The sequence below is a fragment of the Bactrocera neohumeralis genome, chromosome 4, assembly GCF_024586455.1.
Source record: "Bactrocera neohumeralis isolate Rockhampton chromosome 4, APGP_CSIRO_Bneo_wtdbg2-racon-allhic-juicebox.fasta_v2, whole genome shotgun sequence".
In the NCBI taxonomy this organism is placed as follows: domain Eukaryota; kingdom Metazoa; phylum Arthropoda; class Insecta; order Diptera; family Tephritidae; genus Bactrocera; species Bactrocera neohumeralis.
In genome coordinates, this window is record NC_065921.1 from 50,902,463 (window position 1) to 50,918,710 (window position 16,248).

Consider the following 16,248-nt stretch of genomic DNA (forward strand, 5'->3'; position numbering starts at 1 on the left):
AAATCAAATTTTAAAAGTTTTTGAAATAGTTGTGTACTCAAAAAAAAAACAAACATTTTCTACTACTGCATCAATATATCCGACCCGTCCTACATAATTATTTTGTAGTCAAAAATTATACAATTACTATTATTTTCTGTCCTTGCTCCATAACGTTTTTCCGAAATCTATTGAACAGCGTAGACTCTTGAAGAACTTAAAGCGCAAAACCCCAATAGTAGCATATGTGATATTGCCGTCTTAATAAGGAGAAGGTGCCAACACACCATTAGCAATATTATCACCATAACTCTCAATACTGTCCACAATTGAGCATGGAAAGCGGATTTGCTGGTGAATCCAGGGAAATACAAAATGCTTCCATGGAGGCTCCCTTCGATAAATGGTCTTGAACAGCAAATTGCTGTGGAAGGCTCGATGGATTGTGCATAACGGGAGTTCTAAGAACTACCCAACGGCCTCTTCGCTGAAACTGCGCGGCAAAACTACTGGCTGCATGAGAGTTTACATATAGAACCATTGGAATAGTTCAATAGGTAATGGGGTTGGCAGGCATCGACTTCATGATTTCACTTCAATTGAGAAAGAAAATTCAGAATAAAATTTGGAAGGGATGGTTGACTTAAAGTAACGTCCTTGCGCACGACACATTAAAAATTTATACGAAAGGGTGGATTTATTAAGAAGATGTACTTGTCGGAGTTAAGTTAAAACAGCTTTTTGTAGACAGTTGCCGGAACACTGCAATGTATTAAGATAGATTGAGAAGACTTCAGGAAATGTCAAGAGCAAGAGACCAAGGAACCTATGTAGAATCTCTTGAGTACTTATTTGACTCTCCACGGTATTAAGACAGAAGTATCGTTAGTGAGGCCCCGGAACCTGTTGAAATTCGCATCAAGCGCTGGCACTCCATCTAGTATAGCTAAGTATAACCTACACCAAATGTTAAAGGACGAAATACAATCTGTTTTTTTTTTCATAATCTTGCAGGTCTACCATAGTGCAAATGTGTATTTGTATAATATGAAATTGTATTAATTACCACATACCTTGGTGAAAATCGGGGGCCGTAATGCGGTAAGCGATCTCTATCGGGTGTATCACGGCTTGGAGTTAAGCGGCTGAAGTTAAAAAAATATATATATTTAACTCTGAATTATCGTTTAAAAATGTAAGTATAGCTTTCTTAGATGCATTCGTACTTAAAATGCAAAATTTTGATGAAATCTTAAATATGCAATTCAACATTGACAAATATTATTAGTAAAAAATATTAACGATAAATGCCAATAATACTCATTGGTAAAAAAAAAAATATTTTTCCAATTCTAATTGAATCCTAAAATATATAAACATTAAATAAAAATATGTGTATTTAAATATACATACTTAAGTCGACGAGAATTAAGCCCTTGATCTCGTGAACCTTTGAAACTGAAAAAAGAACAACACAACATATTTTAAAACTTTTACTATAGTATATTCGTGTAGTAGTGAAGTTTTATCGTATCTTATAATACAAAAAAACTTACCTTTGTCTTCGTAAATTGCCATCGGGGAATTTTTCGGCTAATTCATGGCTACAGGTATGGATATTTAGATTCAGTCAGTAGGTTTACATTCCGTAACGTTAGTGAAGCGTTTAAAAACACGGTAGTAAAATAGAAAAAATATGTAATGAAATTTATAAAAAATATTGTACTGAAAAATAATTGAACATCTTAAAGAGGATGTAGGACAAAATTATTAAAAACTAAAAAAATAAAAAAATTATTGAAATAAATTGAGACATTTGAGACTTCAAAGATCCTTTCATATCAGTCAGTTGACAAAGTTATAGCGAAAAATAATTAATACTGCATAAATGGTACCATCAAGTTCGAAAATCGCTATAACAGGTGTACATTAGGGTATTCCAAAATTAAAGTTTTTCCTTGACGCACACCCTCATCTTTATTCAATCATATCAAATTAAGTTTGGTGTAGTTAGGATGACGATAAACTCCATTATTAAATCTTACCAAGTCGAATTGCTCAAAGGTATACTTTGAGATATCAATGATATTTTTAAATGGAGATAGGTGTCGAGAATTTATAGAGCAAATTCTGGGTATCATGCACCAAATCAGGTGGATGGCGAGGGTGATTTATGTACTTTTTAGCGCTCAACTAAAAATGTCGAACAAGCATAATGCATGGCGAAATCCTACGTTAAACCATGGTTCTAAAATTTTTTTGCTGCAAAACCACCATATCAAGATTTGTGTTTTTTAAGTCAATGACTTATGAATAAATCGATACTAAGGTCTCGAAAGTAGCTTACAGAAATTAACCCATTATTTATGATGAGTAAATTTTGTAGAATAATATTTTTTATATATAATATTAATATGTAATATGTTTTGGTTATATTAATGTTTTATGAACTAAATAAGCTTGTACTTCGAAAAATATTCAATATACACCTGGTACAAAGATTTATATTTTTTGCTCGGTACTAAGTCGGCATGAGCAGCCATGACTAAATAGCCTTAATATTTTACTTTATACAAATAAGGCCATTTAGAAAGTAATAGAGGGTATGCGAATCAATTTGCCAAAAAAGCCTTGCCTTATACCTTGGGACACCCTACTGTACATCTCGTGTTAGCAACAATGTTAAAACTTGTTCCAAAACATGTGTATCCCCTAAAACAATATGAACTTTTCAGCGTTTTTGCTATAAAAAGAAAGTCTTTAAATTTCGTTATGCAATTTTTAAGTTGAAGGATCCAAACGGTCCTATTGACGGGAAGACAAGTAATAAGTGAGTAGCAGTTATCAAGGCCAAAGGAGATAAAATATTTGTAATATATAATTTTTTTGTAAAGCTAAACTTACATTGGCGTTTTAGACACTCGTGACATGCTTCTGCGTGCACCTGAAAGTTGTTTAGGTTTACATGCCCGGTCAACTTCTACTTGTCGGCGTGCAGTATTTTCCATGAACTCTTTATGATCTTCGATTAGTTTTTCCAATTCTGTAATATCGTCCGGCAAAGCTTCTTTTTCCAAATCTACCAACATACAACATATATGTTTATGTGACAGTGAAAGGTTAAGAATAAAAGGAAAAAATAAGTTTCGCAAGTGCTAATATTTCATTTATAAAATATTATAACTATTTTGACGTTGACTTAAAAGTATTTAGAAGTAATGAAATAACGTAATATATAATATAAATTATATATACTAATGTACTTAAAATTGAAAAATTTACTTAATAGTGTAGCCTCTAAGCCATTAAGCCAAGCCAAAAGTTCTTCTATTGTATTGTCCAAGTCTTTAAGTGATTGCAAATGATGATTTAATTTGGTTTCTCGATTAATAGACCATTGAAGCACTTCATCCCAACGGGTTTGGATTATTGATAACCAATTCTTTATTATTGGGATTGAATCTGGGTAAGCTTTGTTAATAATTTCTTCTGCAAACTGGAATGTTTCTGTCTTCTGGATCTCACGATTTTGCAAATCTTTTAAAAACTCATTATGCATCGTGATCATTTCTCGTGTTATTTTTTCATCATCTGGAGCATTCTTTGCATAGCGTAACTTTTGCTCGGCATGATCTAACCAATCAAACAATGAATGTATTTCTTTATTTAATTTCTCAGCATCTTTCAGTGCTTCTCGTAAGCAATTGTTGCGTTTGTTTGCTGCTTCTTTCACTTCATTCCAAAGGAGTTGAAGCTCATTAAGTTGTTGATCTATTTGAACATTATCACTCGACTTCTCCAGCTCTTTGCCGGTTCTCAGTACACCTTGCATTTGCGTTGAGCGTTTTTGTAAATCATGTTCGATATGCTTATGATGCTCTATTAAACCTTGTACAGTTTCTAAGTCACCATGTACTAAAATATTTTCATTTAAACGAGTTTTGGCCTTTTTCAACCATTCAAGTAATTCACTAAGGGCATCGGAAAATTGACCGGACAAAAGTAAAGCTTCCTCCATTTTACGTTGACGTTCAATACTTTTTGACCATACAGTTGACCATTTCTCCTTAAGTTCTGACAGCATTTTACCGAGGACTGTTTCATCTCCTTTCGGAGCTCTTTCTAAAAGACTTTTGCCAGAGCGCATTGTAGTATCGTAAATTGTTTGTTTTGTTGTTAATTGTCGATGAGCATCTTTCAACCTGCTAATAAGTTTTTTTATTCTGAGAGGCTCTTTTGATTTCGTTGCTTCTTCAATTATTTGATCCAGCATTTGATTAGTATCATTAAGATATTGCATAATGCTATTCCAAGAATCGTTATATTCCCTTGCTTCTTTATAACCGTGGTCTAAGGCACGAGTCCGTTCAGCAGTTTTGCTCACGATACGCTCCCAACGATGTTGAACAGAAACAAGTAGATTTTTTATTAAAATTACGTCTTGCTTTTGGCTAAAATATTTCAAATGAGTTCCTTTCTTATCAAGTAACAACATTGCTTCACGGTGAGTGCTAACATCTTTTTGTAAAATTTTATGCTCTTCCATTTGTTCTTGAATTGTTCGTAAAACGCGAGAAACAGCTGGTGCATTTGATAAGTGATTCTCGGCTTGGTCTAACCAATCAACAAATGCTTGAAGGGTGTCATGGAACTCAGTAGCTTCCTTTAATGCAATTTCTAATTTGATCTTTTTATCTGAAGCACGAGAAATTATTGCGTCCCATCGTTGTTTTAATGTACGTAGAGTATGTTGTAAGTTACTTGAAGGTACTTTTATATTATTTTGTCGTTTGATATATTCCTGGCCCTGAACTTGAATTGTCTCAACTTTGGGACGATTTTCTTCTAACTCATTGTAAACTTCCATAAATCGTTCCAGTTGCTCAGTTGCAGTTTCTGGCAAACCACCAACAGGTTTACTAGCGCTAATTACAGCATCCACATCACCAAGCCAACCAAGAATATCTTGAACTTCTGCAATATATTCTTGTGCTTCATGTAATGATTCTTCAAGCTCATGTTGACGATCAGATGCCTTTTGAATTAACATTTTCCATTTGGAATTTAATTTTCGTAATTTCTCTTGTGTGGTGGAAGCTTCTAATGTTCCCTTCTCAGTTTCAATAAGCTGCCTGCCGGCATCGTTTAAGGTATCCACAGAGTTTTGATGAGCTTGAATGTCATTAGCAATTACTTTTAGTTTGGCTAATTCAACCTCCAAAAGCTGTGGATCTCCTGGTATCTGAAATATTAAGGAACTTAGAAAATGAAGAAAATGTAATATATTAATAAGTTACCGGTTTCAACTGATCTAAGGTGATGTCCGTTTTATCAATCCATACTAATAATTCGTTAAGTGCATGTTGAAATTGACCAAGATGTAAAAGAGCGTGTTCTAAATGTTTTTGTCGATCTACCATACTGCGCAGTAACGTTTCCCAGCGTTGATTAGCAGTTGACAATGGTTTACGAATCGATGCAGCTTGCTCAATAGATGTACGATCTGTTAATTCTACGGCTTGCCTGTTTGTAACGCAAATTGTCATTAGCAGATGACATTTTTTTTAAGTATCAGCAATATAGCACCATAGGCTTAGTTGCTTAATTAATTTTTATAATGTAATATATCTGATTTTTGGTTATCTTTATATATAAAAATAACGTGTCACGTTGTTTGTCCGCGATGGGCTCCTAAACTTTAGCACACTGTGTCCAGTTCTAACTAACTTAGAATATATTATAGTAAAAACAATTTATAAATAAAAAAATACAGTAAGAGCCCTATTAAGCGGACATCTCTTTAACTATACACATTGTTGATGTTTTTTAGGTACAATCTATTAAACGAACAACTCCATTAACTGGACAGAAAGGCTGGTAACCAGACATTGAGAAAGAAGCCTTAATTTGTATGAACATATTCAAAATTAAACCCTTGGATTCTTATACCGACAAAAACGTGTTCGCCTTTATTCGTAAATAAATTTTCATTGTATTGAATAGTTTATTATATGAATACCACAGCAAAGCGTGGCCGGATCCACTAGTATTTCATAAAAATAAACAAATAAGTGGATATACTTATATGTCTTGCGAGCAATATTTTCTATTGAATTCTATTTTGTAAGTATTCTTTGTACACATTAATCTAATAATTATGTTTTTTTTACTTTCTTGTATCATGGCTTGACAATTGATTTGAAATGAAATCGGTGAAAATAAACAAGGCAACAAGACACGATTTTCATGTAGAATTATTAGCAATTCTATTAAATATTAGTTAATTACTAATTTAGAAAATGGACAAATTACTTGAAAATATTTGTGTGATACAATACCCAGAAAAAAATGTTGCCGTACACCGTAATGATAATATTTTACATTATACTAGAGGCCCGCCCCGGCTTCACACGGGTATTAAACAATCATTTCAAAAGTTATAATTTTGTAGATATTCTCCCAGACATACTTCCTTGTTTTTGCGTGGAGTCACTACAAATTAGTGAAAAAAAGGAAATTCGAACATGAAAGTATATTGTTACCAGTTTTTTTATATTGCAACCAGTTGCTACAGATTATTATAGTTTTGTTCACCTAACCGTTGTACGTATTGCATAAAACTAAACGAGATAGATATAGGGTTATAAATACTATATAAAAGATCAGAGTGACAGAAAAACTTGAAATCCGGTTGACTGTCTCTCAGTCCGTCCGTGCAAGCTGTAACTTGAGTAAAAATTGGAATATCATGGTAAGCAGGTTCCTTAGTACAAAAACAAAATCGAGTTCGTAGATGGACACCATTAACCGAAAACCTATAAAGTTCCATAACTAAGCACTAAATTAAGATATAAAACTGTAATTTGGCACAGTCGCTCGCAGTAGCAAGAGGCATCTGTGGATACGAAATTAAAAAAAACAGTCGTGGCCCCGTCCTCTAATATGTTTAATGTGTATATCTCCTAAATGACTAAAGATACAACAACCGAATTCGCCCAGCATGAATATTATAAGAACTCCTACCGATTTTTTGTGTATGCCACCTTATGACTAAAAATTGTTCAAATCCAACAAAAACTGTTCAAGCCCTCAGGTGCCAAATATTTGGACCCCAGTACCCATAGCTGGCTTTTGATCGAAAATATCGGTGAAAATATAATTGAAATTCAGTGATAGTACTTAGTATTTGACAATGGTTTGTTTGCATGTCAAAAATGGGTTGAATCGGACCAATATTTCCCTTAGCCTCCATATGCTTAAATAAAGATAATCAAACTTCCGGGTGACTTGGTACCGCATGTATCGACTAATATAAAAATTGTAAAAAGGCCTTTACTATATATTTTACTTTCTCTGCTCCTGAAAAATAATTTATTAAGTCAGAGCTTCCCTGTAAACGATATTTGATGTTAACTTATTTTGTGAGAGCAATATAAATTGATTTTCAGGACCTCTGTCCCGCGATAGACCAACATACAGTTGGACTTGAGTAAAACATTCTTTTCGTAGATCAATCCCTACAAATTCGAAAGTTTGGCTTTGAGACTTGTTTGTAGTTGGAATGAAAGATGTTTTCACTTGAAATTGGCAGATTATTTGGGATCATCGGAATCCTCGGTATATGAGCTAGATGACAAGCTGGTGGCCCGGTTATAATAGGAATTCCTTTTTTAAAGCCAATTGATGTGATGGCAGTCCAAAAGGGTTAAATGAATTTAAAAACTCCTGGGGATAATGCACTGCGTCTTCGATATTTGTCACGGTGTCTATCGATTTGTATTTTTTATTTCTCCGGAAAATGTTTGCATAATTAGATCGTTTATTTCGTTGACAATGTCATTCCTTGGTGGCACTATTGCCCTACAATACAACCAATGAAATTCCTTTACGTGCAAATTCTCAGTATCCTCAGTCAGGGTATACTGCATCTATTAAAATTTCTAAACTATAGAATAGAAGAATATTACAATTACTAAGAATTAATTAATTAAGAAGCTTAAATTCAGAGTAGGAAAAATTCCTTCCTTAAGTTTAAGCAGTTGCTGTGGAAAATCACTGTCAGTGATTCCATGAAGATGAGTTCTCATATTCGTCCGTAATTTTATATTTTCAATCGAAGTCCATAATGACAGACTGTTAATGACAGGAAGAGTCTGTCGGAAATCTCCAGCAAACAACAAAAGTTATTCTGCCTATGCGATCAAAGGAGTTTCTTAAGTCTTTTAATGTTCTGTTCATGGCCTCTATATGTGCTTTATGGCTCATGGTGCATTCGTCCCACATAATCAATGCAAAAGTTAACCAAGGGGCCCATTTTTGTGGATAGAACGTAGTGATTGTTGTTCAAGATTTTTGGAGTTGAAGCTATTTCTGATGAAGTAACTACTATCGCTATCTTCCCTGGCGCATTCAAAAAAAAAATGTTGTTTTTGTTAATATTTACGCTATAACTCGCCCTTATCGGTGTGTTGCAGCTAAGCTAAATGTTAAATAACATTCTCTTTTATAAGTAATAAATTTATTTTTCGAATTTACGCTCGTAAATCGGTTAAAAATGAACATTTTCTTAATTTTTTTTACAAACCATCCTTGTTGGATTACCTTCAAAGTGATTGAGGCCATTTTTCATTTCATGCAACGGTTTAGTCAAATGTAGCGAACAGACAAAAACCCAACTTATTTTTATATATAAGATAATCATTTTAATTGACCTTTTTCATATCTGTTATAATTACGTTGGCTATAAACATTTAAACAAATTTTGACTTACCTATTTAATGCTTCTACCTCCAACATATGCGGATCAACATCGTTCTTAAATTCTTTTAATTGCTCAATTTGCTTCTTAACTGCATCAATGTCTGAGCCTACTGGTCCAAGCCTTTCAAAATTACGTTCTGCTTTATTCAAAAACTTTTCTAGATTTTGCAAAGTCTCGTGAAACTCCATTGCTTTTTCCATTGCATCAATTAAGTTTTCTTCACGTTTTGCATATAGAGCTGTTATATTATCCCATGCATTATCTAAGTCTTCAATATGTTTTTTAACTTCTGGTTTATCAGGTTCGCCACACATATTTATTAAATTACTACCGTTACGACGTACTTGTTCGACTTCCGGTTTCGTTTTATCAATTTTAAAACGTACTTCCTGTAAAGCAACTTGCTGCTTTTGAATTTCCTGTGGCTGTGCAGCAGGGGGCTCTTGTGATGACAAAGTTTCTTCCAAATCTTTCAGTGTGCCCATTACACCATTTAACTGTTTCCAGAAAGGTTCTGCCACGTTTAAAATGTCGTCGAGTGAGCTGCCGCGATTTTTTGTGGCTTTTTGTACATCATTCCAGAGGCTGTTCAATTTTTCTAGTTTAGACTTAATATCCCGTACAGCTGGATCTGCTTTATTACCGGCCTTTGCAATAACTTCGTCAGCTGCTCTTTTTACAGCCGTAAATGCATCTGAACGTTTATCTAAGTCATCTGCTAACGCTGCGTTGTCTTCGATTTGCTCTCTTATTTTTTGTGGGAGCGCTGATAGGGGATCTAGTTGATTAACTTGATCCACTGTATTAGCTAATGCTCGGAGCATACCTTCTAATTTGTCTGAAAACTGGCTGGATTCTTGCAAAGCGTTTTCCAGCATCTGCTGTCGTTCACGTAACTCAAGACGAAGTGCTGCATAACGTGCATTATCAGAATCAAGAACATCATTTATTTTAGCATTGTCATCATCAGATACAAGTACACCTAAGGCTTCGCCTGTCTTATTCAACTTATCTAGTAGGGGTTTATGTTCAGTAATAGAAAGCAGAAGTCGTTCATTTTTATCTTGTTGTGTAGTTATTTGATCTGGCCGCAATACTGGCATGCTGAACCTCGAAATTTGTTGTTCCATGTCCTCTAACCAACTGGATAAACCGGTATGAGATTCAGCAAAATGTTCAGATAAAGGCAACGCTTGCTCTAATATCCCGAGACGTTCACTGCATAACTGAGCAACGGAATCAACGATTTCTTTTAAATCATCTAGTTTTTCTCGAAGTGCAGATATATATTCGCTTTGTGGAGATTCTCTCAAAATTTTTTTGGATGATGCAACAATGTCGCGGAAACGACCTTTTTGACTTGAAATATCATCATTAATTGACCTATGTTCTTGTAATTGAAAACGCACTAATGTTGGCTCGATTGCAGGTGGATCGGCTTCGCGAAGACTCGTGTCCATATCTCGGAACCATTCCAACAATTCATCAATATCTCCTGTTACTTCTTTAACTCGTTGACTGCTAAGATGGAACCGTTCCGCTTTACGTTGAATTTGCTCCACTATTGCATCAAAACGTCTATTATCACGTGTAACAATATTTTCAATTGAAGATGAACCTTCGCCAGGGGAGATTTGACATAATTGCGGTCCAACTAAGTTAATATTGTCTATAACAGGTCGCATTTCAACTAATTCGGTTTCAAGACGTAGCAAATCTGCATGAGAAAATTCACTTGCTGTAAAGGTACTTTCAGCTATTTGCATCCAATCTAACAAACGTTTATGAGAATCATGAAATTGTTGCACTAATGGAAGGGCATTCTTGGTCTTTTTAAGGAGTTCACCACCCCGTGTCGCCAATTCTCCATATCGGCGCTGAAGTGCATCTAGTTTATCTTTTAATTGTAAAGCTTCGTCATTAGAAATGTGTTTCATCAACTCGGAGCCTGAATCGACCGTTGACTCAATATTGGGTGCCTGACTAGCAATATTTTCATTCAGTTCTACTAAATAATCCATTTGCTCCATTAATTTTTCTGGATAAACAGCAATAGGTTTAAAACGTAATAATTCCTGTTCCATTCGTTCCATCCAGGCGACCAGTTCTTGATATGTTATTACTAAGTGTCTTAATCCTTGGCGGGAATCAGCTAACAAGGAACCAATATTTTCACTTAATTCAACTACGTTGGTAAACCGGTCGGATATATTTCGAACTTTCTCTGCTAGTTGAACAGCTTCATCTTCTCCAACCAATTGCATTAATTGCCCAGCAATGTCTGCTAAATCCGTAAAATCAGTTTTCTTAGATAGTATTTCATCATGCAATTCGTTGTGTTCTTTGATACGATTTTGAATTTTTTCCTCATCAGTTGGAACAAGCTCCATGTTTTTGACGGATCGCTCTACCCCATCTAGCCACAGCTCCAAAGGAATGACTTTATCATGAAAAGCTTTGGCAACATCCATAGCGGCCTCCAAATCCTTCTCTCTTTGTTCAGCACCATTTGTAAGAGTATCGAATCGTTTTACAAGGTCATTCAATTGACTTTCAATTGAATCTCGTTCTGATGTTTCACATGCGTTGGCTACTTCCATGCCCATTATAGAAAGAGAGGACATCGAGTTTTGCCTGTCCATTAACATTTTTTTCAAAAACTTTTGTTCTTGCAACTGGGCTTTAACAACTTTATAATCCGAACTGGGTGGTTTTTGATTTGTAACCATTTCTTCGGTGTCAGAGAGCCATTTAGAAAGGCCTGATAAGGCTTCTTGAAATCTGCCTGATTGTAAAAGAGCTACATCCAACCGTCTTTCACGTTCATTCATTAACTCTTTGAGATTATTCCAATTATCATTTAAAGATTCTAAGTCTCTTTCTATAACGGCTGTTGAAACGCCATTGCCTGCAGATCTAATTAGATCATTACCATCATTATTTACTTTGATAATTTTCTGTGAAAGGGTTTCTACTTTCAGATTTCTAAAATTACGAAAATCTTCCTGCTGCTGACGAATTTGATCGAGTTCTGAACTAACCGGCCTAAAGTCATTGAATTCCAACTTTACGCTTCTCAAGTTATTAATAACGTCTTCTTTTTCATCATTAAAATGGATTAACGATTTTAATGTGCTCCGTAAATCACGTTCCTGTTTACGACTATGGTTATCTAAGCGATTTAATGTGTTACGTATTGAGGAAATTTGAGCAGGAATTTGATTTTCAGTAGAAATTCCAGAATCCATAAGAGCAATAGAATCACGTTCAATATCGTTCGCAAGATTAGACATAACTTCTAGTTTAGAGTGTATATTAAGGATTTCTTCCAGCTGGGTTTTTACAATTTTAACTTCGCGACCAGGTGGGGCCAAGTTTTCGATCTCTTGTTCTAAATTGTTTAAATCAAACAAAAACTTCTTAATTTGGTCATTTAACTTAGATATGGTTGAGGCAGCGGATTGTAACTCATTAAATCTATCACTAAGGCGAACATTTAAATCGGAAACGCGATCAAACATACTATCGACATCATTACATAAATGATTACCATCACCTCCACTTGTTTGACATTCTAGAGATATTGCATTTGCCACAGACCTTAATTCATTTAAAGGTTTTTCTAATTTTATTAATTCATCGCGTATAGCTTTTACACGTTCCAAAAGTTTTGGGTCTTTGGCAGCACCTCCTAATGCATCATGAGCCGCTAGACGATCTTCACACCGACTTACAGCATTGTCCACATTTTTTAGCTGATCATTGAAATCAGATAGCCGCCTAGAACAATTTTCGATATCTTGCGTTTTATTAATTAAATCATTGTTAAGTTTTTCCCATCGGTCCTTTATATCTTGTAACTCGCACTTTATTGGATCTTTGTCAATATCGCAATAAGCAATGAAGGTTTCTCCTGAACCCCTAGTTGACTCATATTCATTGGAATGCTTCCAAACTTCACTGCGAAGCGTCTGAATATCTCGTAAGCGATTTTCGATATTAGATTTATACAGTTTTCCGGGTGTTAACGTAGCCAATTTATCCTCTGCCATTCGTAACCATGATAAAAATGCCTCCGAAGTTTGTTCATATTTTTTACAATGTTCCATACATGTTTGAAGGCGAGCATGTCTTTCGGAGACTTCTCTTCGAAGTTTATCCCATAGTTGTTGTATTCGCTCCAAATCGCGTTTTATAGTTCGATGTTGTTGACGATCAGTCAATTCCTTTCCTTTGTTTGTAAGCATTCTAATTTCGTGTTCTCGTGCCATTACTTCCCGATAAATAGGTTCATGAGCGTCTATTTGATGCTGCAAAGTAGGTTTATGCGCTGATAAATGGAATTTCTCAGACAAGTCAGACAGTTCCCCAGATAACCAACCTAACATTTTGGTACAATTTTCAGAAAGATGACGACTGTCTCGTAATGATGCTTCAGTTTCTGCTTTTTTAGTGTCCAACTTTCTTTGTAAAGTCTGATATTGTTTTTCTAAAGCAGCAACCTTGGAATTCACATCAGCTCGAGATGCCGAGTCCCCAAGAATATTGCAAAGTAATACAGCGGATCTTTCAGCGTCAGCAAGCAATGATCTTTGTCCCTCCAGTTGTCTGTCCAAATTTTCTATTTTACGTAAGTTTTCTTGACTGTCATCATTTTCGGACAATACATCTAAATTATCACTGATGCTTTGTAGTGCCTCACGTAATCTATTTATAGCTGCATCAAACTCTTTGCTACTATCTGCAGCTCCTCCCAGGTTGTTGGCACGTTCATCTAAGCGGGTAACTATATCATCCCATTTGTTTATTATATCATGTAATTTTTTCTTTATATTTTGTGTATCTGATGAATTTGTAATACGATTTAGTACGTCATGGCCAATTTCTTGAAAGTGGTTCAATTGGGGTTGTTGTATTCGAAATTCTTCTCGTAGGACTTGTACTTGCTGCACTTGACTCTGAACCATTCTTGAATCCGTAGAAATAGGACCAAGAACAGTGAGGATCCGTTCTTTGCTTTGAAGCCAATTCGATAAATTGCTATGTATATCCAAAAAGTCACGAAGTTTTTCAGAAAGCTCTATCCGCCGCTTGCAGATTTCACTTAAACTCTTCCATTTCTCAATTATATTCTCACTTTCTATCCTTAATTCATCTGCACCCATAACATCAGGCTTTCTTCGTAGGATATCTTTGATCTGCACCTTAGTAGTATCTAATAAGCTTTGTTTTTCATACATATCTTCGAGAACTTTTCTGGCTAATTGAATACATTGTTCTGCTTCATCTTTATTTGATGCAGATTCTTTCGGAACTTGGCGCTGAATGCGATCTAAAAACGATGTCAAATTTTTTAAATTTTCGTACTGCTTTCGGACTTCTTCAGTCAAATTATCAATTTCATTTTGCCGATCAGATAAACGAACGCCAATCAAACTGTAACGATTATTAATCTCTTTTAGTTGCTGTTGGACTGGGGTTAATTCCGAAATTTGAAAACCGTCTTGAGAAGATCTACGACTTCCAAATCCACTAGAGTTGGTAGAAAGAGGAGATAAAATACCCATTTTAATAGGGCTTGGACTTCTAGCACTTCCAGGGGCAGTACGCATGGGGCTTACTTTTTTAATTGGACTATAAGATATTCTTTTACGATTGGGACTTTCTGGATTAAAAAGTGCATCATATTGAGCTCCAATATCATTAATCTTGTCTATAGTTTCGCTATAGTCTCTATATTTGTAAACAAGCGGTTTAAGTTCCTCATGCTGTACGCGAATTTTTTTCAAATCTAAAGCGATAGGACTCATTTTACTTATCACTACTTCCATTTCAGACAACCATGATATTACTTTCTCTTTCAATTCCTCATATTGAACTTTTTGTTCGACCTTTAGCTTGGAAAGCTTGGTTTTTTCATCCAATGTTACGTGAATGCTCCGCCATAGATTTTCAAGTGATTTCAATCGATCACGTAAGGGATTAGTATCAGTAACATCACGTTGTCCAATTAAATTTTTGCAGTTATCAACACATTTTTCGTATATTGATGCTTTATTCTCTTTTGCGCGTATTAAATCGTCCATGAGGGATGAAAGCTTGTCTATTGGCAAATTATTTGCATCTCTATTATCCATCATGTCGTGTAAATTTTGCAATTCGTTTTCAGTAAGTTCCATTTCTTCCAAACATTTTACTAAATTAGTATACACATCTTCCAAGAATTCTCCTCTCTTTTGCAATTTTTCAGTGAGTTTCGCAACCTTTTCAGAAACTACTTTCAAATTAGTTTCAACATTTTTGGCAATACGTGGATTAGGCGCAGACCCCATGAGATGTTGTGCTGACGCTTGTACACTATCAATGGATGCCTGATGCGAAGTAACATCTGCAAAGAGCGCTTTATGTTCACGTATTTGCTCTTGTAATCGATCTTTTATAAGAGATGCGGGGCAATATTGCAATTTAAACTTATCTTCAGCCTTATTTACCCAAATAATTAAGTTTTCAAGCGCATCTTGAACTCCTTGAGATTGTACTAATGTTTTGTCAAGAATCTTACAATGTTCACCCACTGTGTCAAGCATTTTTTGGTATTTGCCTTTTAAGTCCAAAGCAGGTTTTTCTAATTTTTTCAATTCGTTTGGACTCAGTTGACTACCCAATATTTTAACTAAATCATCCAAACTTTGGTCAATATTATCTATTAAACGTCCATTAGATAACAATTCATTATGAATCGATTTTGCTTTATTCATTTGATCGGATGCGGACTTTGTATCGGCAGAAAGAGGTTCTGACAAAACGCGCGTAACCTGTGGTTGGATAGTCTGAATCCAGTCGTCTGCCTTATTCAAAGCATTTTGAAATTCCCGTTGACAACTATAAAGTCCAGATATTCGGTCCTGAAGGGCATTTGCACGATGTAGTAAATCTTTGTATTGTGTCGATATTAATGAAACTTCTTGGCGGATAGGACTTTCTGCATTCGATATAGGTTCGATATGCGGTAAGCGTTCGGGTAATGAAGTACGGAAATCATTGAGAATTGATAGGAATTCTTTGTTGCCATCGACGAAACGCTGTGCCGACATTGTTATAAATCGAAGATCAGCTTGGTGCCCTATAACATCACTTACAAATTCACGTATGGAATCACTATGAGCAGATAAATTTTTTAAGTCAGCTAACGATTGTTCTTTATCTTCAAGACGATGTCGGGCTTCTTGTAACCAGTTGAAGAAAATACTCAACTCGCCACATATTTTATTTAGCTCCTCCCGAATAGATTCAAGACGACGTAATAAACGCGAGACACGATCAGAGATACGTTCAACTCGTGAACGCAACTCTCTACCAGCATTTTCCAAAGTTGCTACTTCAGGTGTGGAAAGAACATCAGCTCCTGTTAAAACAATTTGACGTATTTGTTCTAAACATGATGAAACGGGTCGTTGTTGTCCTTCAATTTCCTCTTTTATTTGCTTTACATAACAAAAACAAAAAAA

General features: G+C 35.1%; 1 protein-coding gene across 24 annotated transcripts in view; it reads right to left on the minus strand.

Annotated features, from left to right (window-relative positions):
• The window catches only part of LOC126754486 (microtubule-actin cross-linking factor 1), a 147,588-nt gene that overhangs the window by 13,918 nt on the left and 117,422 nt on the right, over positions 1 to 16,248 (minus strand). For all 24 annotated transcript variants that reach the window (XM_050466492.1, XM_050466479.1, XM_050466491.1 and 21 more), the window contains 7 exons: positions 8,750 to 16,224; positions 5,277 to 5,502; positions 3,262 to 5,221; positions 2,884 to 3,058; positions 1,536 to 1,583; positions 1,393 to 1,437; positions 1,053 to 1,124 (listed from right to left, as the gene is read on the minus strand). In XM_050466492.1, coding sequence (XP_050322449.1) covers positions 1,053 to 1,124; positions 1,393 to 1,437; positions 1,536 to 1,583; positions 2,884 to 3,058; positions 3,262 to 5,221; positions 5,277 to 5,502; positions 8,750 to 16,224 — 10,001 coding nt within the window. The remainder of the gene's footprint in view (positions 1 to 1,052; positions 1,125 to 1,392; positions 1,438 to 1,535; positions 1,584 to 2,883; positions 3,059 to 3,261; positions 5,222 to 5,276; positions 5,503 to 8,749; positions 16,225 to 16,248) is intronic.